This window comes from Trachymyrmex cornetzi, unplaced genomic scaffold, assembly GCF_001594075.2.
Source record: "Trachymyrmex cornetzi isolate Tcor2-1 unplaced genomic scaffold, Tcor1.1 scaffold83, whole genome shotgun sequence".
NCBI classification, from domain to species: Eukaryota; Metazoa; Arthropoda; class Insecta; order Hymenoptera; family Formicidae; genus Trachymyrmex; species Trachymyrmex cornetzi.
This window is the reverse complement of record NW_017300169.1, coordinates 1,456,555-1,481,671: the sequence shown is the minus strand read 5'-3', so window position 1 is coordinate 1,481,671 and position 25,117 is coordinate 1,456,555. Positions and strand designations below refer to the sequence as shown.

At 31.6% G+C, this 25,117-nt stretch overlaps 2 protein-coding genes across 4 annotated transcripts in view; both read left to right on the top strand.

The window, feature by feature from the left end:
* Positions 1 to 25: 25 nt before the first annotated feature.
* Positions 26 to 11,130, top strand: LOC108768933 (solute carrier family 41 member 1). Of its 3 annotated transcripts, none has more exons than XM_018519641.1 (7): positions 26 to 124; positions 8,741 to 9,161; positions 9,514 to 9,985; positions 10,047 to 10,194; positions 10,272 to 10,474; positions 10,550 to 10,698; positions 10,793 to 10,978. In XM_018519641.1, exons 2-7 carry the CDS (start codon positions 8,778 to 8,780, stop codon positions 10,976 to 10,978), a joined length of 1,542 nt encoding a protein of 513 aa, XP_018375143.1. In that variant the 5' UTR covers positions 26 to 124; positions 8,741 to 8,777. The 3 variants fall into 3 exon arrangements, with proteins under 3 accessions (XP_018375143.1, XP_018375142.1, XP_018375144.1); XM_018519640.1 differs by lacking the exon at positions 26 to 124 and adding an exon at positions 4,309 to 4,498; XM_018519642.1 differs by lacking the exon at positions 26 to 124 and having other exon boundaries at positions 8,778 to 9,161; positions 10,793 to 11,130.
* A 5,309-nt stretch (positions 11,131 to 16,439) lies between these two features.
* LOC108768966 (solute carrier family 41 member 1) overlaps positions 16,440 to 25,117 on the top strand; it is a 28,935-nt gene continuing 20,257 nt past the window's right edge. The window contains exon 1 of the mRNA XM_018519697.1: positions 16,440 to 16,472. The gene's annotated coding sequence lies outside the window, so the exon portion shown is untranslated. The remainder of the gene's footprint in view (positions 16,473 to 25,117) is intronic.

Genomic DNA, 25,117 nt, shown 5'->3' with positions numbered 1-25,117 from the left:
GCACTGCGTACTGGCAATAAGATATTCGAAGACGAATAGCCAAAGACGAGTGACGTTTGACTCTCGAGAGGGAAAGAGACGGTATATCTCGAAGCAACCGACACATTAACTAAAATAATAAACGGTAACAGTTCTGACATTCCAATTTGTAAGCATAAGGCATTTAGTACATCAGATATGAATAATAGAATTTCTGTATATGAATTAACATGAGTTTGTGTATGTGTGTGTTGTGTGTGTGTGTGTGTGTATGTGTGTAAATGTGCGCCCTACGTCTGCACAAGCTATTATTATAACATTACAGAATACAGATGATATGTCGCAAATGAAAATTTATCCTATCGTCCTCAACGTTCGCAAAAAACGCACAGAAACGCCCAATATATAAAAATAATTATCAATTAAATAATTAATATTAAAATAATAGATAATTAATACTAAAGTAATAAACTTTTTCCACAATAAATGAGTATGATTACAAATAAAATATTTGGAGATAAGTAGATTATTTTTGTGAAGTTTCTATTCATTGATTTTTTCAGCTTTAAAGATAATTTTATATTACTATTAACTCCAGAATACTAGAATGCTCGATATATAAATGTTACATGCAAATGAGCAAAGTCATTGAGTGCTTAAGCTATGTCTTCAGTCATTTATAGGTCAATAGGAAGTCTGCAACAGTCCAGTCTACCATAGTAAAAGCTAAAACAAACGAAAATAAACTTATAAAAATTCTATCTTATATAATTTGAATCTCCTGATGGTTAGTACTATATCTTTATGGCTGTTCTACAATGTGATTTTTGTTTCCTGTTTCTTGCTGTTTGTCTCTTGCCTTTTGAATCAAGAAGGCAAGAGACAAACAACAAGAAACAGGAAACAAAAAGCAGATTGTAGAACAGCCATTACACTATTCTTGGACTCTATCGTCGATACTAATAAAGACCTTCTTTGTTATTTCTTATAAACCCTTGAGTCCATTTCTTTCCGCGGCTCGGGAGTGCGCGTCGCGGTCGTGAGTGCGATCTCGCGTAGCGGGCGCAACAGGACGAACGGACGGACGGACGTAACAATATATATATTTCTTATATTTAAAATTCTCAAAAATATTATTATTATTTTCTCATAATACTTCTGACATTTATAATAATACGTGGCAATAAAGTTTCGTACATGTTATGAGAAAATGAACACCACTAAATTAATATACAAACCTTTATAGTTCTTCAAAGTAATTCCCTCTAGAGATAATACACTTCAGACAAGATTCATATAATTCGCGGAAACTCTATGAAAAGCTATCTTTGAATATCACCTTAAGTCTCGTTATTACACATTCTCAAGTAAAATATAGAAATCAAAATAATATCATAAGAGCAACATCATGATTTCATTTGTTATAAGTTTATTTTTAAGTTCATTTTTTTTTATATATCAAATGATGTCATAATGATATCCTATGATATGACTATGAATAATTAATTATGGTGTATTCTGATTAAAAACATGTAGAGCAATTTTTGCTCCAGCAGACTTTTTTGCTTCCTAAACTAAAGGAGGTGATAAAAGGGGCTTGATTTATAAACATTTTGAACACTCAAAATCATGTAACAACAAGACTTAAAACGATATTCAAAGTTGACTTTTCACAGAGTTTCCTCAAGCTATTGTCAGAAGTGTATTGTCTCTAAGGGGGATTACTTTGAAGAATAATAAAGATCATTTGTATATTAATTAAATGGTGTTTATCTTCTCATGTACCAACTTTATTACTACGCCACATATATAAAGATGTACAATAATAATCAATTTGTTGATATCTTTCAATGCAATTTACAAGATTGCAGACAAAATATGTTATTTCGCGAACATCAATAAATATGAAATATTTTGTATTCCGAAATTTTCATTTTTCTTTGTAATATTAATTAAAATATTTTTCGATATGAATCCTTTTATTTTTATTATATATAAATTTAAAATTATTTTAATAATCAATATTATGGAAAAAATGAAAATTTGAGAATAAAAAAATTTATTTCCGTGTTATAATATTGACCGAAGTATAGTTTTTAATTTATATATACAATTCTTTATTCACTTATAATCTATATATCATGTATAGCATATTATAAATAAGAATAATACAAAATCCAAAAATATTTTTATGATAGGTAAAAAGATTTATCCATCAAACATTTATTAATTTTCACATTATTATATGTATATTTATAATAATATATTATACATACTACACAGATTGTAAATAAATAATTTTATATATATTTAAAAATAATTAATATTATAGCACAAATAAAAATAAAATATTTTTATTCGCAATTTTTTCTTTCCTGTTATTATAATGTATTAAATAATTAGATACATATATATAAAATATTTATTAAAATATTTATTAAAATAATTGTTTGATTTTGATATCATATACACATTCATAGTGCACATATAGTTGAATATTTTTTATTTTATTATGTCTGCCAACATTTAAATATCTTTTTAATCACATAAAATTGCTACAATTTCGATAAGTTCATATTTCATGCAAAATTCCTACATGCACTTGAAAAATGCTCTTGTGAAGATAAAAATTGGAATATATAAACCGAATGTAAGAAGAAAGTAAGGATTCGAACACAATGAAAGAAACAAGGAACAAAGAATAACAAATTTCAATCAATCAAGAAATTATGGGTTGTGACACAAGTCAACACAAGTATCATTGTCTTTGTTACTTATAGAAGGCAAAAAAAAAATTAAATGATATTTGTGTCGACTTGTGTCACTAAAGGGAAGGCATCCCGTGTTCCTATGTATCCAGTTTTTGGTAGGGTGAAATCTGTTATATCTTGTTTATTTATTCCTTGTTCCATTTGTGTCTGAACGGTCTGAACCCTAATAGAAACATATAAACAAAGCTTCTATATCTTAGTAGCAATAATTATTATTGGAACAATATTAGTCCAATATTAACCTAATATTGGCTCAATAAATCCCCATGTTTAACTTTTAATGTGTCACTACTAAATTATTATTAAAGTATAGGAGGTGAAAATTGAGACAACAAAACGTTCCCCCCTCCCAAAAAAATAAATCACATTTGCATCACAATAGTCACGGATAAATTGAGATATTATCGTAAAATTATCAAAAGGTGACGGTGATATTACATTGACTAGTTTCCTTATAGCAGGTACAGTCGACACAATTAAATGTCCGTTCTGTCCTTGATATGCAATGAATAACAAAAATAAAACGACACTTATATCGACTGTGTTTCCTAAAAGAAAAGCAGCGATTATTATCTTCATCTGTATATATTCATAGCAGTGTTAGAGTACATTTTTTATCACAGCTTCATAATGATATCATATACAGCGATATCATATACCTGTTACAAAATGGACATTCACGCGTCATCATAAATTTGTTTGTGTCGCATGCTCCAACATACTTCAATATGCTTCTACCATAACTCCTACCACTGCAACGTGCTCATTGGAATAAGAGCATATTGGAGCATGTTGGAGCACGTCGAAACATATTGGAGCATGAGACAGACCTCGTGACTGTCATGATCGATATTATACTGTGACTTCATTTTCTTTTGCTAAGGAGGATAAAAACGTATAAATGCCTCTTTTATATTTTGTCGTCTCAATTTTGCTCTTAAAAGTTTTGTTTACGTTTCTATCACTCTTCAGCTCTTACGTTCGACTTATACCAATTTTTATTTTCACCAAGACGGCACCATCTTTCATTGGCGGGAAGTACATGCATCTCAATATATCAGCGACATCGAAAATCATTATTGCTTCCATTGGATCATTCCATTCATTATTTATTGTACGTTTCATAAACGAGAATGTCTCAAGCACATGAAAAATTTGGCCCGGTGCAATTATATCGCTTTTAATCCACATTTTGGTACGTATATCAGTTACGTACCTCTTGACGTGCGACGCTCTTTCACCTGCGGCCCAGCCGGAGCCGGCAATAATTATCCATCACCATCTGTCTCAGCTAGCCATGCCATCCCGTTTCCTATATCCTTTCAGTTTGTCTCAACATCTGCTTCATTTGAGCACTCGCATTTCAACAAATCTACGCGATTTCTATGCGAAAATTCAGGAGAGATACCGCGCGCGCGAATACGACCGCGACGACTTGGATCGCCATTCGAGAATCGCAAGCGGCCGGCCGATTCGATAGTATCGAACTTCGTCCGACTCGGCGACGTTCACTCAACTAAACACTGCGCGTAATTATCGAATTGACGTAGATACGCAGCGTACTTCACGTTGTGTGGTTGTCAGTGAATTAGAATTGATTAGAATGATTAGAATTATTCGGTGAACTCGACGGAGGACCTTTTGTTTCTTCTCGAGGAATTCGGAATTATCTTGGACATCGTACGCGAAAGTATCGCTCTTATGATCGGCTGATGGACCAACACGCGAAGAAAAATCGTGTATTCGAGGTACGTGGCACTTTGAGGTTATGGCGGCCGGGCTATCAGCAGCTGTCAGACAACCGCGCGAGCGAAGAGGAATCTGCTCTTTTGTTGGAACAAACGTAAAAATTTGCTTCTATGAATTAAGCGTCCTGAAAGCGCGGTTGCCTGACGAGAATTTTTAGACGAAACTGCAAAATGTATTTATTTTATGTATCGTGCGACTTTTAGGATTCGCTACGCGGAGGTTATACATTTTTCATAATGCGAACATTTCGATGCAAAAACTAATCGCGACGTCTCAAGTGCATTAAAAATAAATTGAAGTGTTATGGAGTTTCGTTTGTAATATTAGATATTGAAAGGATCTTTTTCCTGGCGAAACTGAGGTAAAACAACGGGTCAATATCAGTTAATGGAAATATGACGATAAATAGTATTGTATAATTTAAAATTTTAGCCGATTTTAGCAAAATACTAGGTAAACTTTGATGATAAATTTAGGGGAAATAATCGAATATATTTAAAATATTGTGACAATTAACTCGAAAACCTGTTCCTTACTTTTATAAATCTTTATTTGCAGGTAACTTTTTATTTATCTGTTATGATGTATGACTATTATCAAATATTTTCCAGCAAGAGATGTAGATGACACAGTGTAACACAGTGAATCGTTACATCCTTATTGTTTGGCAATGTTAAACAAAGCTGAAATGATCATTATATTAAGGGGACATGACACACAATAATTTAAGTAACAAACCTAAGTAAACAAATTGGCTTATCACAATAGAGACCATAAAATCGTAATTAAATTGGGGATTGAGATTGGATTCGAATTTAACCAATGCCTGTTTCTACAATGTAGTTTAATTTTAATCTTGGTTTAATTTATTCTTCATCTTTTTCTTAGAACTGAAAAAGACTGAAGAATTAGTTGAACCAGGATTGAAATTAAACTACATTAGTAGAAACAGACACAAAAAAAATACTGAACTTATGTTTAATGAACTCTGCTTCGATTAGTTAAATTTCAATATAATCCCAATCTTTAGTCTGAGAGCCATGACACACAAAAAACTTAAGCAGTAAGACATAAGCAGTAGCAAATCCAACATCTTGATTTTCTTACTCCTTACATCTTACTATCAAAGTAAAAATTTTTCTGTGTGCCTTACACTGTGTCTCGTGCTAAAACCAATTAACTTTTTGTGTTGCATTTATTTTTTTCTTTTTTTCTTCAATGTGGAAAGAAAAATGAATTTTACAAAAAATCCAGCTGAAAAGAATGAACCTATAGACTACATTCATGCTATCAGTGCTATTGTGTCATTCTGTCCCTGTTTTACGTGTAATGAATGATAAACACAATAGTGCTGATAACGCGTATTTTTTAAACACAAAATAGCTTAGTGAGCGTCCAATGCGATTTTTTTATTAGAAGTTTGTTTTTATTTGATCTCAGTAAGTAAATTCTTTATTATTCGTTTATTTTTTATAGTTGAACTATTGTATACTCTTTATACTTAAAGTGAAATAAATATGTTTGACATTTAATAAAAGCAGAACCAATTATATAAAAGAATTCACTAAACTACTTTTTCTGCCTGACGCAGCCATATTATCTGTTTTCCTTGTAATGTATGATAAGGAGCACTCCAGAGATATTTATACTAAAAAAATCAAAATATATATAATAAGACTCGTGATATGGACAAAATAATAGTGTACAACAAACGACAAATACGATCGGTAACTAGCGTATTAATATCTAAAATTTTTTATTTATTAAGTTATTAATTTATTATTGTAATACTGAAGTAATGTTCAATAATAAAAATAATAAGCCTGTTTTTTTTAGTTAAACTTTTTTTGGTTCTTTTTTTTCTTTTTACTTTTAGAGAAAAAAAGTAAAAGATGAACCGCTCAAGAAGTTCAGCTAAAAAAAACCTGCCTATAATTGTATATTTCGGTTCTTTCTTCCAATCGTCTTCAGCATGTGTGTACCTTAACAAGGTTCTGTACAAGAAATGTATCTTACTATGGACCACGAAGCGGTATACTCCGTGATTGAAGATGTCATAATTACAAAGACTTGGTATCAATAGTAGATCATTTACCTGTTTTTTTATTATTTTTATTTTTGATTATGTTTTTAATCTGTTGACCCTAGATGAATCCTCCTTGTTTACTAATTATTATAATTTAAATTTGTAACTATTTTTGACATCAAAATCAAATTTGTTTATTTATAGTGGAAATTATATTCACTATGTTGATACCAAGCAATTTTATGATTTTGACATATCCTCAATGAAACAGTATTTCTCTCTGCGATCCACAATAAAATACATCTTTGACACAATTTTGTTAACACATGCTGAAGATAACTCGAAGAGAAAACCGAAACATACAATTATATTTTTATTATTGAACTAATTTGTTATTAATTTATTATTGCGTTTTAATTCCCGCGTGTGACTCGGATTTGTGATTTGTCGTATATTGTTTTAAAAACCTAAAAGTCTTGGGGCTGTTTTATAATACAAATACAATTTTACATTTTACTCAATGTAAACGAACGTTCTTCTAACAATAAGTCTATAGTCTCTTGCTAGTGATGGTCTCTTCTGCATATATCGATATGTGAGATTTAATGTTGATACCGAATGGCCTATTAAAAAAATATTCTCATGCCAAAAATACTCTCTGTGTGATTTGCAATTGCCTTCGTTAAGAGAGGTGACGATTTAAATAAAATCTAGACACGTTCTGTGTGGATCCTTGGCATCGGGTCTTTGGCACAAAGAGCAGACGCGTAACTCTTTATACCATGATTGCTACACAACTTTTATATTATTCTACACAACTTTTATATTTTATGCTACACAACTTTTATATTACTCAAGTCAATAAATATTTAGATATAGAAGCATTCATAAATATTATTTTGAGACAAGTAATAAATTGCTTTTCGAAGTAATATAAGTAATAATATGTAGGATCTACAGTTTTAATGCTGATTTCAAACAGTCTACTAGAAGAGGTCACAGAAAGAGGCAATTGTTATAATGGCAAATACTCTCTCAATGGTTTGCCATTGTCTTCTAAGAGATGATCAAGTAAAATCTGACATATGTGTTCTGAATGGATCTTCTAACTCGAATCTTTGGCACAAAGAGCAAATCGCGCTTTCTATCGTGAACTTTAAGGAAATACATTTTACGTGAATGAATATCGATTTGTGAAATACAAAATTTTTTACAACTATGTGAACGTGAAAATAATACTGTGTACATTGCGAGACCTTGATAATATTATATGCAATAAATAATCTTACGTGATAAAAGATTACCGGCTGGTCTTTATAAAATTATATAATTTTATTTTATAAATTTTTATATTATCTTTTTTAAATTATTGTCTATTACTTTTATATAATTTAAAAATACTTTAAAGACAAATTATTGATTAAGATTCATAATGAAAGAGAACAATTTTTGAGTATTATATTAATAAATTAACTATTAGATTTAAAATTCCGTCATGTGTTATTAATTCACAAAAAAATTTACAGATTATTTATAAAAATTTAGTAATTATTTATAAAAACTATACTAAAAAATAATTTAACTCGTCATTATTACAATCTTTTTTATCACAAAATTGTATTATATAAATATAAGATTATTTTGGAATTATAATAATAACATTAAGAGACTATACGACTTGGTGGAACAAAAAGAAAAAAAGAAGAGAGTCAGGAGCTTGCAAAACCAACGGTGGGTTTAAATTAGATCCAACTCTAAAAACAGGCTAGAACAAACGTGACGAAACGTATCTTTCGCTTACGTAGCTCTAGTTACACGCTCAAGTCTTCATCTTAAATAATAGACGATATACGACACCTGAGTAAGAAAACGAATCTGCCATCTTGCTGGCAATATGGATATCTTTAACGAAATTCCAATAAACTTTCTGTCAACTTTTATCTTTATACAGGTCTCATTAAATTTTTATGAACGTTAGACTAAATACGTTATGAGAAGTGGTACATATTATAATATTTTCCTCATCACAAACAATTAATCTCAAGTATATTTTTATCGATAAATCTAAATTACCTCTCCAATTCTGCGATTGTACTGGTAATATCCAATTTATAAATTAAACATCAGACATGCGTAAAATTTAAATAATTATTTCAAAAAAATTTGCAGATATTTTTTTGGCTGCTCTAATAAATCACTCGGTTTTTTATCGCAGTATTGGCCGGTGATTCGCAAAAGGAAAGCTAACGAGGATGAGCCATGCGAAGGTACAAGAAAACCGCTTTGGGCACAATAAACTCCGTCGCAGACAGCTAGGAAAAAGCAGTTCACCATCGAATAAAATGGTGGGACTAGGCAGTGACGAGCTATTTATTTCAACCGATATCAACAATATGGAATTGGAAATCAACTCTGAAGACGAGAGCGATGAAAACGAAAAGGGCGATATACAGCGCTTGATACCGTTGGACAGCGAGAGTGTCGTATTTAGCAACGGAAAAAAGGACAATCAAAGGAATGAGATGGAAAATGCGGACGATGAAACCGTCTGGTCTATATCCATCCAGATGTTTATACCCTTCCTACTTGCCGGCTTCGGTATGGTTGCCGCTAGTTTACTGCTAGACGTGGTGCAGGTATTAAAAATTGACTCTTGTTTCTGCCAATATAGATTAACTTTAATAATCTCTATTTAACTTGTCTCCTTCTAAGTTAAATCTAGAAAAAAAATTGTTAAAAGTAAATTAAATTAAGATTAAAGTTAATCTATATCAATTAAAATGGACATATCGCAGTCATATTTTTTAGGAATTCTGAAATAGAAAATAAATAAGATACGGTGTTATCAGCAACTTGTTTCTCTTTACTAACAATAATAATTTTTATCACGCGTCTCTCTCAAGAACTTATGATGAACTTACAAATTATTTTCTAGTGCATATTCAAGGATAATAAATCTAATCTCATGAATGAAACGTTGAATTTTAGCATTGGCCAGTGTATCAAGTGGTATCCGAAGTATACATATTAGTTCCTGCGCTATTGGGTTTGAAAGGAAACCTGGAGATGACATTGGCCTCCAGATTGTCGACCCAAGCTAATTTGGGTCAAATGGATACGACGAAACAACAATGGACATTGGTTATGGGAAATTTAGCTTTAATCCAATGTCAGGCTATGGTAGTTGGTTTGCTGGCGTCCTTGGCAGCCGTGATCCTTGGTTGGATTCCGGAAGCTCACTTCGATATTCATCATGGACTCTTATTGTGCGCCAGTGCCTTGATCACCGCTTCCGTAGCCAGTTTCGTCCTGGGCCTCGTGATGGTTGCAGTCATACTATTGTCGCGACGAATGAACATCAATCCTGACAATGTCGCTACGCCGATCGCGGCTTCCTTAGGAGATCTAACTACTTTAGCTCTTTTATCTTGGATCGCTTCTATATTATATAAAGCAATAGGTATATATGATTGTTTTACCGTATTGTGCTTATTTGATTAAAAAGTCGACGAATTTTTTAGGTAGCGCTCCGTGGGCAGCTCCATTATTGATAGCATATTGTGTATTTATAACTCCTGTATGGGGGTACATAGCAGCTAGAAATCCATTTACTAAGGAAGTATTGGATTACGGCTGGACGCCTGTGATATCCGCGATGTTAATTAGCAGGTAATTATTTTTCCTTACACATTTTATAAAAATTTCATAAAGTGAACGTGCGTGTCAACGAATAACATTGATTTTAGTCTTGGTGGACTGATTTTGGACTACACCATATCAAGCTACAAGGGCATAGCGGTCTTTCAATTAGTAATTAATGGCGTTGGGGGAAACTTGGTTGCCGTTCAAGCCAGTAGAATATCGACGTCTCTACATAAAGATTATCACACGGGTGTTCAAAAGACTCTCAACGTTTGTATTAGTCCATTCCACGCATTTTTTGCTAAAGGTGAGTTTACTATGAATGTTTTTGCACAAGATATAATTACATGATCGTGAATTTGTAACAAGGAATTTTTAACAGGAGGACACGCGAGGACAGCTAGAGTATTGCTGATGATGGTGATACCAGGGCATTTAATCTTTAGTTACACCATTAGTTACCTTCAGGCGGGGCATACCTCATTCACGCCTATATTCATCATGATATATTTGATCGCTGCAATGTTACAGGTATAGTATACATATATTAATTTTTATAAAAAAATGATACTAGCTGAAATTCAAAAAAATTAATACTGATTAAACTTGCTTCTTTAATTTTTAGGTAATCCTGTTGTTATACATTGCGCAATTAATGGTTATTTGGATGTGGACAAGAGGTATGGATCCAGACAGTTCCGCGATACCATATTTAACAGCAGCAGGCGATCTTATAGGAACTGCGCTTCTTGGAATTGCCTTCCATATTCTTTATGCCATAGGCGACGGCGACTCTGACGTAGGAGATTGATCGTTAAAGTTTATACAATATTTTAAGTCCTTTATAATGTTACAGGTCACAAATTTTTGAACTGTCGTTCAAAAGACTTCGATGAAAAATCTGATTTGAATTTACAATACTCGATACCATTTGTAATTCGAGATTATCAATGGCTATCGCTTTTGTTACAATGAGTTTTTCTTTTTTAAAAAAAAAGTACAGTATTTGTTAATATTGATTCTATTACATTAATAATGAAGAAATTGTCACGTGATTACAAAGATAGGAATTACAATTAATTGGAATCGCGACTATGCCAATAAATATAGGCTAGTATATATAAGTATATATATATTTTATTCTATGCTTTAACCAAAATTTTCATCATACAAGATATTTTCTTAAGCTTCGTCATATCAATCATACGACGTATGTGCCTATATGTATAAACTTGGTTTAACTGTATATAATACCTGGTAGATATATATTTGTATACATATACATATACAACACGTCAATCAGTTAAATATTAAATATAAATTTTAATATTTTTTATATAATTACCTATAAAGGAAACTTCAATTAATGCAATTCTCAATTATGGCGTTAAAGTCAAATATGTGTACTCTTTCTTTCTTTTTTTCTTTCTTTCTCCTATAGTATTCTCTTCAATTTATTAATATTCGGAAACTTATAAGTACATATTGTATGTGTAAAGCTTAAACGGCTTGTATATATGACAATTTTGTTTTTACATAGCTTTACTATTTGAGACTCGTTTTCTACTAGTGTAGATTAACTTTAATCTTGGTTAACTTAATTTTTATCTTTTTTTTAGTTTTAAGAATTAGAAAAGCTAAAGAGTAAATTAAATCGAGATTAAAGTTAATCTACATTGGTAGAAATGGACACAAAACATCTCAAGCTATAATTAAAAATATATTTCTATACATATAGTGTATATATATATATTTTTTTTTTAATTTGAATGAATCAAAATATTTATAATTATATGAATTTATTTCTCTTGCCAAGATATATAACAGATTAAACAAGAGTTAAAATATGTACGTGAAAAAATAAAATTCTCGAAATATTGTCAGAGCTAACAAAAGGCTAAACCTTGTAATTGCAAATTATATTAATTAATTGCAAAATTATTTGTTTTGCGAACTAAATTCAATTCGTATTTGAGATGAGAGATTATAACTAGAAAAAAGGATTAAACCGAAGTATATTGCGAATTGGAATTTTAAGAGTAAGTTAAGGAACATGTAACTTAGAGTTCTGGATATTATCAGGAGTAGCGCATTCGGTTTATTCAAGCAAATACTGACAACATTTATTTATTGACTCTCTTTTTTCGACCACCATTTTCAATTTACGCCCTTGACAACTGGGAACGAATGCGCAGAATAAACATTCATTTATTTATTTTTTTTTTTAAATAATGGTTTAATTAAATTCGTGGTGGTGACTTGACTGGGGTCTCTGTGTTCTTATTTCGGTTCAAGGATTACATTATTTTTAAATTTTTGAAAATTTCGGATGAAACTAATCATCTTGGAGCATTTCGAATCACTTGGTGTTCCCCAAACAAAAATGGATTAAAATAGATTAAATAGATTCACAGATTTTCAGAAGTACACATTCGCAAATATTGAAATGAATTCTTTTTAATCCTAATGCATTTTTATTCATTTAGGAATTGTATGAAGCACATCTCTATCTTTTCAATCTAAAAAAAAATTGTAATTCTTTAAGTGCATTGTGAATACTGCTGAATTTAAAATTCTGAATAGAAAATGCAGTTTTTCAATCTGATAAATCTAAAAAAACATTTTCCGTTCAATTGAATTTAAAAAAGTGAAAATGGACTATTAAGTAAATGCTATTAAAGTATCCATTCAAATGAATTTAAATTGATTAAAATTTTAATCCATTCTGGTTTACTGAGTTTAATTTATCTCTTACTTGAGAAAAACTATCCCAGCTTTATCCTATTTTTATTTTGTCATTAACAATTTCTTATCATATGCACTTTCAATCTCTCTTTTCATTGTTTTCCTTTCAGTTTCTGCTTCTCTTTGCACCCTTGTTCACATCGCAATTGTTCCAATCTCGCAATTCTTGCCGTATTTTTTTTCTTTAGACTTTAATCTTTCTTCCTCTTCTTTTCATTTTTTCAAAGCTGTTTGCATATCAAACATTATACATCTTAAGGAAAGGTTGAAGATGCTATCAATCTATCATCCAGTGGGAACTTAAAAAAAAGCATTTTTCTAGTAACTCTGACAGGCATTAAAAAAATTTCTTGTTTAACGTTTTACGAAATTATCTTGGAAAGGGGAATGTACTTGTATAAATATTCGTATACAGACACGAATAATTTATATCTTGAAAAAGTATACAAAAAGAAAAGAAAGAGAAATAGGTGATATAAATAGTATTTTATATTAAAAGTATAAATACACATATACTTTAATTTACGGGCACAAATATAATGAGAGAAATTCATATATAAATATAATATATACAGTAATATGTGTGTCACAAAAAAGGGGAACACCATGTAAAGGAGTTCTTTTATTATAGTATTATATTAAATATCTTTACTCTTATATATATAATAAATAAAAACAATTCGTTTACTTAGCTTTGTAACGAGATATCGAGAGTATAATATATAAAATATTCTGCAATCATATATATTTACTAACAATGTTATGCCGGTATATTCACTATATTTAAGTGTAGTGAAAATGATATTAATATAATCAGATAAGTCCTTTGAAAAGTTACTGCAAGGAAGATACAGATAATACTGAGACTTTATTAACATTTTCTAGTGCCTAAAACATACTGTGTTTGGAAATCTAAAGTATTGACATTGTATAAAAGATTTACTTATGTAATATACAAATATCATAAATTCTAGCACAACGATTTGTTATGTTTATATGAGAGAATAAAGTCTCGATATATAACTGCGGCATTTTATTATTACTTATTATCTCAAACGCACGCAAACAAAAATAATAAAATTAAGTTGAACCGTCATAAGGTAATGATTCAATTTAAAATTATCTTAAGTACTCTAATAGTATCATTATTAATATCTTAAGTGCTGAATGCGTGTGCCGCTATATTTATAACGGACAACGAAAGTGGAAATGTCAAGGGCTAGACAGATTTATTTTACAGACAGACTATGTTTGCAATCGGATTACATTGCATTATAATTTAATTACTTCAAATTTAGTTGATATTGATGTTATATTATTCGTTCGATTTTACGTGAAGTTTGTTTTTTACTCAAGGATCACAGAGAGAAAAAATTTGCTATGAACGTTAATTGAACATGACACAAATGGCAAATGCTATTTGCAAATATAGAGATCACAAAATTATTTGCAGGTGTAACAAATACCTATTTTTTTGTACTCGCTACAAAAATTATTTACAACAAATATAAAATATTTATTAAATATCCAAATTTATTTGCTAAACAGCAAACAAATTTAACAATAAAAACAATTTTACAAGTTTTTTGTGTTTATAGCTAAATTATTTTTCTCCGTGATGTCTTGCCTGTCGGATGAAAACTCGTCGAGGGAAACTTCGACGAGTTTTGCAAGGATGAAGTAACCCAAGCAGACCAAAAAATCATCACATCAAAATAGTTCCAAAATGGGCTCCATATTAAAAGTCACTTTTCGATCAGTATAATGATTCATTTTACCGTCATTTGGACGTTATGGTGATTGTAATGGTATCGGTTCTGCTCGTGAATACTTTTCCAATTTACGCATAATAAAAGTACGCGTGCACCAGCCGCGACACGCAGGAGGACCCGCACGTCTTCTCGACCGCACTCGTTTAAAGCCCCGTTGCACATCCTCCCGCTTGTTCACGCTCGTAACCACCTACACCGTAATCGCGCGGTACCGTTCCTTCGTTGTGTACGTTTATACATGTGTATTCGTGTGTATGCGCGCCGGTTCATTCATCCACGTCGCCGTGTTCGCGCGTACGTGCACGTGCACGGGAGCCGCGTTAACACGCACACACGCACGACGGCGGCGATTCGCGCGGTCAAGCCCGTCGACGACGACGACTCGCGCGGTCAAACCCGACGACGGCGACGACTGTGTCTCAGGCTGTGAATGAAATAGTTTCATCTGTCAGTGCCAACTATCGCGTCGATCTCGGTGTACGCGGCGCGTCTCTCACAGATCTTATCTGCCGTCGTGCGTCGTCGCGCGTAAAAGGGGTAGCGAGTGACCGCGAAAAGAGCGCGATTACTCTGACTCAAAAGTCGCGCAACTTTCAGGGCTCTCGGAAACTCTCTCTAATCCCGGTGAATTCGATTCTCAATGCCGCGGACATGAAAGGAACCTCTCGATTGTGAACTCCAAGCGGTCCGTAGAAAATAATAAAAAAATAAATAAAATCAAAGTAAAATAAATTGAAAGTAAAATAAAGTAGAAGTAAATGACAAATTTATAAAGACAAAGAAATCTCATCCGAGCAATCGGACGCTAAGATTAGCATTAAACTACAGTACAAAAGCAACAAACAGCTCGGAAGGAGCTCTAGTGATCAAGAACGAAGAGGACTTTTGCGCTCTTCTTTCCCTCTCTCTTTCCCCGTGCGAGGCTTGAACGCGTACGCTCGTTTTATTTTCCATCTAGAAAGGGGTCACGAAGAAGCACGGCTGGACAGTCGTACCTTTTAATTCGACCCTGAGCTACTTTTATAATCGCTGAATTGTAGCTGATGGGGGTTACTATTCCTGAACTCTCGGAAATTAAGTCAGTTTCGATCCCCGCGCGTGACACCTTCCGCTGGGATTTCTGATCCTCTCTTTCACCTTTCTTTTTTGCAACTTTTTCGTAAACCGTTATCATTCTGGAAAAAGAAAAATTTCCGTCGAGTGATAGGTGTCGAGAAACGACCGATAACGAGTGTGAAATAATCGACGCGCGTGATAACGATTCCAGAACACGTGAGAGGCATTACTATTTATAATATATATAATTACGGATTTAATGCCGAATCAAATAGCGACCTTACGAACTTTTGTCGCCTAGCTTGCTTCCCGCTAGTAGCTCATTCGTCTCCGCGCCGGATTTAGTTGATAACGTGTTCAGAACGGTCCTCGTAATTTATACGTCTGCATTCCGATCTCGCTGGTCCACGCTCGCGCTCGTGAAAGAGCCTTTTTTCCTTTTTCGAAATTGGTCGCGCGCAAAAAGACGAGGTGCCCGATTCGTCTCGTTGATACGAGATAAAAAAAAGTTGAAGAGAAATTACGCGGAATAAGTAAGTTGGGTCCAGCGAAGATTTGACGCGCGGCGGCACCTCCTCTGCATCTCCTCCGCATTTCCTCCGCATGGACTATCGTGCGGAAATCGAATGAGTGCCATTACGTGCGCGACCGCCGGAATGCAGAGCGGCACCGCAGGATCCTCCATCAGGACGACGAGCAAGCGCATCGTCATCCGGAACAGCTGACCAACGTGTAAGTATAACGACGGAGAAGATCCGCACCTGCGGAATATATCGCACGTACAATTCCCATCCCGCCGCGTCGAGGAAAATAATAAAATAATCGCGACGAGCGAGCGAGCGAGACGACCGGTGGGATAAGATACACCGGGAGAGACGAGGTATCAGAGCGTATGTTAAGTTATTGCCCGTCATGGTCGAACTTAAACACGTGGAGTAATTTATCAATCTGCGAATATGTTACGGAAGCGCTTAGGCGCTCGCGTCGCCCGGAGAGCGGTTTGCGGGCCTCGTCAGCGGAAAAGTGTCGCGATGCGAAACGTGAAAACGAGGTCTGGAAAACCAGAAAAACGTCTCCTCCGCGATTCATGATTATCGATTTAGGATCTTTTTCCTATGCATGTAATAATGAAAAAAAAAATAAAAGTCACAGGAGACGCGCTTAATCGTGCGTTCGATTGAGTGCGCGCTATTCGAAGCTATTTACCTAAAAACCTGGAAAACTTGGTATTTTTAGAGGATTTCTTTTTTTATTCTTGAAAAACTATTAAAGATTTTCGTGGAATTTTATCGGAATTTAAGGAAATTTTTAGAATTTTACTTTTAAATTTGTATTCTATCTCTTTCTGAAAACATTGCTACTTTAATCGTGTTTCTTTTTAATAATGCAAAATGTTGACAATCAGCAATGAATATGGAATACACATTCACGTATGTTCACGTGTGAACATTCTCATATATGTGTCTCGTGAATTTTTGTAAAAGAGTCAAAGTAACAGTAAAAAAAAAAAAAAGATATTTAATTAAACTAACAGAATAAAGTAACTCACTAATACTATATTATAGTAAACCAGAAGCCTTCTATATTATCCTATAAGTTTCGCAGCTCCAGTTGTAAAAAATAATAGATATAGTGTTGTAGAATCTCTGTCTACTAATTTTCAATATATAGTTTGTGTTTCTTGCAATTTATTTCACAAAATTGCATTTAAAAATTCTCTAATCTTTTACCTGGAATTTTGAACAAAAAAATACTTGAAAAATCTGAAAATTTTCAGAGAATTTTATCTGTGTCAAAGTAAAATGCAAATATTTTTAATTGTATAATACAGATTTTACTTAACAGCACAATAAAATGTATTGAGGATTTCGTGATATATAATCCTCCATTTTTATATGTATTTATATTTAATACACATTTTTATATCAATTTATACGATAGCTTTAATAGGCTTTAATGTGCACTACTGCGCACTGAGTGCATCCAATCGAATTCGCGCTACAAGATTTCTGTAAACATCTTGGAAACTATTGAAAGGCATTATAACATTAATTGCTATAAAATATATCTAATAATATTTGCGGATGTTTTCTAAATGCCTAATATTTACTCTAGCAGCAAAGAAAGTCATTCTGATACTGGATGAGAGTCGCAAAAATCTTTTGCTTCTACTACTGAATAAATACATACATATATTAAGTGGAATCAGTGGAATTAAAAAGGCAGTCTCACAAAAGAATGTAAAATGTGCTTGTAAAACTATTTTATCTTTAACGTTACACCCCTGTTTTACAGTTGGAAAATTTTTTGCAGCTAAATTATTGTGTTAATTTAACGGAAGATGAATATATTAAAATGTAACACATTATACAAAAATAAACATCAAAAAATATAACGCTCTAACACAATTTAGAAACAAATTTAGAAACAAAACAGGAGCATATTTCTTCAGGGAAATTAATATTTAAAGTGCGTTAAATTAACATGAACATTCATCTTTTACTCACTTATCTTAGAATTTACATTTTAAAATTATATTATTTATGTTATTTGTCCATTTACTCATAAATTGTGTTATTTTAATATTAAGAATTAAACATCAATTTAACATAAAATATTCACAAAATAACATAATTACACATTATATTAAATTAACACCTACTCTCTAAATTTCTTAGAGTGAAATTTCATTCCAAAAGAGTAAAATACCGGCACTATTAAAAAGGATTTAAAAAATTTGCACTCCTGAATAAAAGTAGCAGATTTTCACTCTATTTTGGAGTGAAATTCACTCCAAAAAGGAGTGAGATTTTTTCGTTTGAAGTGGATCTCACTCCAAAATAAAAATTACAATAGAAAATTTTAATTTTTTACTCTTTTTCAATAGTCACAGTATTTTAACTCTTTTAGAATGAGATTTTACTCCAAGAAATTTAAACAGGATGTTAAAAATTCAATATAGTATTAACAGGAATAGTTTTAATAGGATAGTTTTAACGCAAGTACAAAATATTTTTTACTCTATTTAAAAATGATATTGTTTAAAAAATGAAATTTTCGTGATTTTTCAATTTTTTAAATTGTATCACTTTTGAGAAGCAAGGATGTGATATGACAAGACAATCATGTCTCAATTATTTATGTTTTTAAAAGAATACCGACGCGTTTTGACAAGAAATGGTCGCGAGCACGAAGTGGTGGTGGAAAATTGAAAATTTAGCTTCTTAACATGGTGCAAAGAGACGATAAATAACCTGACCGAGAGACGTTAGTATAAAAATATCGCGACGACATCTCGAGAGCGCCGAATCACTTGCGTGTGGTCCACTATTTATCGTTAGAGGAGTACTCCTCTCAAGTTGCACGCAATAACGCTTTGCGTAAACCGGCCACGAGTCCCGTTCAAACAGACGCCGGTGGCGGCGCATCTGTTTAACCTGTTATCGAAATAACTGCCACTATCATATTGCGATATATAGAGAGTCAACATTGGAGAACACGATCTCGAAATTGATCAATTAACGAGACGTTCGTTAACGTTTCAATTTGAAATACAGTCTAATGTTTCATTTCTATCAATGTAGATTAACTTTAATCTCGATTTAACTTACATTTTATATTTTTCTAGTTCTAACAATTAAGAAAGATGAAGAATAGGTTTACCTTTTTATAAGACTAGAAAGCCTTGTAATGGCGTTGAAACTGTGTCATTTTGAGACAAAGAGTACAATGAATTAATGAATTATTACAAATCTTATCTACTCAAGAAAAAGCTGTACGATTTCAATAACAGATCTCCGCTCTCTAAATGTTAAACCAAAATTAAAATTAATTTACATTGGTAGAAATAAACACTAATGAGACTTTAATTTCTTTTAAATAAGAAATCACGGTCGAAAAATTTATGTTTTTTATTATCTCCCTCGAATTTCTCTCTTCATTTTTACTTGTCCCATCTTCAAAAGATCAATAGAAACTTTACGATAACAGCGTTTACTTTACCACGCAATGATTCTCTATTTTGTTCTTTGATTTTCGATTTTCGACAGACCTACCAAATCTGATCTTTTTTTATTACAAGCGTACGAATAGCAATTTCCAAAGTATTTTTACCCACTAAATACGAATCCTTTGTTCCAAGTTGGTTATCACATTAAGAAGAATGATGTCAAAGAAATAAAAAATAATGATTTCTAAAATTTCTAGAACATTCATTGTAGCATCGGCATCAAATTTTTTTCAAATTCGTTAATGTCATACGAAAATATCAACTTTTAGCTTTAACATACATTTTATCCTATTTTAATTTGATTTTTCGTTTTTGAGATACAGTAATTTGAAGATAGTTTTTCTTTATGTAACATATCCAATAAAATTTGATCTTTTTCTTGTAACACGAATGTGAATTATTATTTCCGACGTTTCCGACGTTTTGCCTGCCGAACACAAATCCGTTGACAAAAATTAGCTCACGTCATAACGTCATGAAAAAACGGCATCAAAAAACCCAAAAAAGTGACTCCCTTTAACACCATTTTTCTCAAAATTGTGACATAATAGCCAACTTTGGACGACGGATTCGTATTCAGTGAGCAAAAATATATCAAAAAAGATTATTCGCATACTTGTAACAAACTTTCATATATAGGCCTGTGAATTACTTGTGTACCCGACTGTAGCACTGCAGCCATTTATACGGTATAAGGGTCCGTAATTGAAGAAGCAAGTGTAAGGTAGCGCTTGCGTAATGCTCTCTCGGCAATCCTCTTATTGTTGTCCGCGCCAACGTGTTTAAGATACGTCGGTGGTGCATGTAGAAACAATAAAAGAATACGCATATACAACGAGAGAGTTCAGTATCGGATGCGATTCGCCGAATTGTTCGACGTGCTGTTGGAAATCTCGTAAGTTAGAGGCGTAAAATTTTAACGAGTTCTCCGAAATTATCCGCCTCCACACCTTTAGAAGTCATCTTTTTGCAGATTAAAGAAATCCAGCGTTTCATGAATAACGCTCTTCGCGGTAAATCCTCTACTCGGAAAAAACGATTTGGCTGAAATATCTAAAATTTTAGCTAGATACTGAAAATAATTGTGTTAAAACCATCAAAATAATTATTATATAAAACGCTCAAACTAGTTGCTAGAATGTCAAAACTCTGTGTAACATTGCTCATCATGCTTGAGATGCCTACAAAATTATTTTGAGCACAAATGAATGAAGAGCATCATATTCGATCAAGGCTAGTCTTGGTGTCTAACAATATTTTTACAATTATATATAAATTTTTACAATTTTTAGTTCAAACAGCGCGCCAATTATTTGTTGATCCTGAAACACAGTCTTAAAAATAAAGCTAGAGAATGTAATATCACAAATTAAATTAATAAACAATTTAATATTACTAATGCTAATACTGATCATCTTCAAATCACTAAAGAATTTATTGCGAAAAATATTATCTCAAAATTATTTTAATAATTCAACAAAATCATTTTTAGATCTATATAGCCAAATTTTTAGATGTTCAGCAAAATTGTTCTTTTCATACATCATCGCGACTTTTTAAACGTAATCAAATTCAAATTACAATGTAACACTCGATGTGATCTGAATATTCTTTAACGTATAATTTTTTTCAACCTGATTGATTTTAATTTAAAAATCGCTTCGTAATTTTAATTTACTCTTTTAGTTGACATAATTTACTATATCACTGTACGTTATTTCATTGCGCTCCATAAAAGAACCTGAAGTAAAGCCGACGGCACACGATGTTCGTTTTTATACTAGATTGTTAGCTAGAATAAATTCTTGCCACTATATTAGCTACGATGCTGACACTGTTAGTACCGCAACCAATACGAATGCAAGATTCTAATCCAGCAGGAAAACAAGCATCGTGTGCCGCAAGCTCAAGATAAATGTAACTAATTGGGACATAATACAAAGTGAATCGATCCGCAATTAGTCACGAAATATGTGAATAATTAATCAGAGTGGATAATTCAGTTGAAGCAATTGGCTCCTCGTGTGACAAATCTTAATTGAAAAAACATACGCAATTCATCGGCACTTGGGAATAGCCGTGAGCTCAGTGAGTTAGTGTGTCAATTATATCATATAAACCTGCTACAAAGACTACACTAACGATACACCTAACATCTAACTCTACACTGTTAAATTCATAATGTCAAATTATACTCAATTTAAATTATTTTAATAATATTTTTATAGGTCATTACGTATCTATATTCAATAGGTTATCACTGTGTATCTATTCAATATATTATTAATTTAACAAAATTAAACAATGAAGTTAATCAACTCAAGAAAATTTATTGAATTTGACTATTCAGTTTATTATTTACTAAATGCATACGTTATTATGAACATTATTTAGTTAAAACTAACCACAGAAATAGATTGAGTGACATATTGTGATACGAAAATTAAAAATAACAAAATATTATTTTTAACTCAATAGATTATTATTGGATTACTATTACTCCTTTAATATCTATAATATTCAAACTGCAAATATTATAGCAGATTTTCTTTAGGTTTTTTACTATCATAAGCTTTTGATTCTCTCTCTCTCTCTCTCTCTCTCTCTCTCTCTCACTCTCTCTCTCTCTTTTGTTTAGTTACAAGCAAAGAACGGTTTTACTAAAGTATCTGAAAATTTAACTAAATGCAGATTTGGAAATAATTTTGTGAGCTATCTAACTGATTGCTGGAATGTCAAAACTTTTTGCAATATTGCTTATCATGCTTAAGTTTCCTTCATATTGTTTTAATAGTCCAACAAATTATTTTAAAATCTATATCTATCTAAATTTTAGATACTTTAGCAAAATCTTTCTTTCCGTATAGAATTTTGTCGGTGCTCACGTGCATGTATATCAGATATATTATATATATATATATATATTTCAGTATATTTATAAATTATTTATTTATACTATTTAATCAGCCTGCAAAAGAATGTCAAGCATTAATTGTCAGTTTTCAAAATAGATACCTAAGAAAAGCAGTCTTATCAAACATCTGTGCTTGAGCGATAATATCAATTTATGGGATAATATAGATGTAATATAGACTATTACATACATATCGTAATAATGTAAGCAGTTTTGGCTTCAATATATTCTGATAAACATCAAATTATAATCAAATTAGGCAAATGAAAAGAACGGGACACAAATTATAATTGCAAATGTGTGATGCTGTTACGCCAGTTTTCTCAAATGAGAAGCGAGCGACATGCAGATCTGACGAGAGATCAGGTGTCGGTAAAATCTGATATCTCCATCTAAACGGACGGCAGAATCTACACGCACGACTAAATTACACGTGGGTATACGCCGTTTTATTGAAATTGCTGGGGAAAATCGTCGCGTATTTGAATGCGTTCCAGTTACACACTTCATTCAGGCCCGGTTTCAATGTCGACCTTTACCGAGTCAAGAGCGAATCTTACATAATCGCGCTTTAAAAGGAACCACGAAAGGTATATATATGCGTATGCGCATAGATAATATTGCTTATATGCCAAGGCCTACACCTTATAAGCATATAATATTATTTAATATCAATTAATATTTTAGGCATATTCTTAGAATATTAAATACAACGTTTCAATAATATTTTATTAAAATTATATAATATTAAATAATATTCCTGAAATACTAGTAGATGTTATATATCCATACTCCTAATACTATTGTATGATTATTGAAAATAACATTATTTTATGTTGTATAAACATTAAAAAGTATTATAAAACAAGTATTCTATAATTTACTTTAATTTGTAAAACTGTTACCCCAGTTCAGTTTAAGATTATGTTTAAAGATAACTGAACATGATTTTGGCGCGCAGTTGTAGAACTGAATATGTACATAAAATCACATCGAAACGTAATTCAAACACTAAAATACGGCGTAGACCCATAAGACTTTTTCGTTACTTATTGTGAATTCAAATAAATAAAATTAATGTTAATAAATATTTTAGTAATATTTCAGAAATATTTTAGACATTATAATACCATGGGTGTTATGTAAAGTGGACATACTTTATTTAATAAAAAATCAAGATCTCTCAGAACAGTGTATTCATTCATACCGCTCAATAGATTCAGGGAAATTGTAAAAAATAACAATGGCGAAAGTAATTTGATGCTGCTCAAGCCATACATAACGGCGAGTAAAATAATTTTGAAATTTATTGCAACACAAAATTAACACGCCATCGCATATTGAACGTGTATTTAACCACATTTTGTATAATAACGCTAATTATTAGACGCTACTTTGGCGTTTTAATAAAGACATTCTAATATATATATATATATTTAAAATTCCACTTAAACGTCTTAAAATTAACTGACATTTTTTATTTCATTCTAAGTCGAAACATTAATTTTATTATTATTTTATATGATAAGAATTTCATAAAAATTAATCGCAATAACAATTAAAATATAGTTCTTTATGTTCCTTCCTTATATTGTGATTTATTTATTATTATTTTAATGTTTTATATTACCTCGAATAACCGTTATACTGTTTGAACGTTTGTTTTTTTTTAACACATCTGATTTTGGCATCACATTTCTCACTTTATCTCTGACTTCTAATTGACCTTTTGTGGTTTTATCGTTTGACTCTTCTAATACGACTACGAACTTTTACTTTGTTACCGAAGACTTCTGCTCTTATATTCTTGGCTTTTTTTGGATAAGTTTCTTCTTTCTATAATAGTTTTAAAATCACATCGTAATTCACAATATAATTGTAGCTACCTTTAACTATATTTATTAAATTATGCTCATAGTTATAAATTATACGCAATTTGAGTTACTTTTAATTATTTCTATGGATCGTCACTGCTCCTACTCATTAATTTAACTTACAATAGAGTTAAACGATTTAATTCAAGAAAATAACGTATTAAATTAAAACTTATTAAAACATATTAAATTTGACTTAAAATTACCCAAGAAACACACAAAAATCAACAAAAAACCAAATTGACGTCAAGATAACTTTATTTTAATGCTTAAAGTCAATAAATAGTCAAATTTGTAGCCAGAAATCATTACTTTAACATCAAAGTATGTCATTTTGACTTTCTCTTCACTTGATGTGTTTCTTAAATCTATTATTTACTAAGTGCCTACGTTAATATGGACACTGTTTATTTCGAAACTAGCCACAGAAATAGACTGATTTATATTTTGACATACATGAAAGTTAAAAATAACAAAATGCTCACAGGGGATTGGCTTATTCTTTTCATTGTTCTTTTGATATCTAACAGTATCAGCTATGAAAACTATACCTAAGTAAAGTTCCTATTTGAGGGACCTC

Excerpts from the sequence above, each read along its gene's own strand:
- LOC108768933 (XM_018519642.1), top strand. The coding sequence starts at position 8,778 with ATGAGCCATGCGAAGGTACAAGAAAACCGCTTTGGGCACAATAAACTC. Across the intron at positions 10,195-10,271 it reads TCCGCGATGTTAATTAGCAG|TCTTGGTGGACTGATTTTGG; the intron begins GTAATTATTTTT and ends CATTGATTTTAG. Across the intron at positions 10,475-10,549 it reads CCACGCATTTTTTGCTAAAG|GAGGACACGCGAGGACAGCT; the intron begins GTGAGTTTACTA and ends AATTTTTAACAG.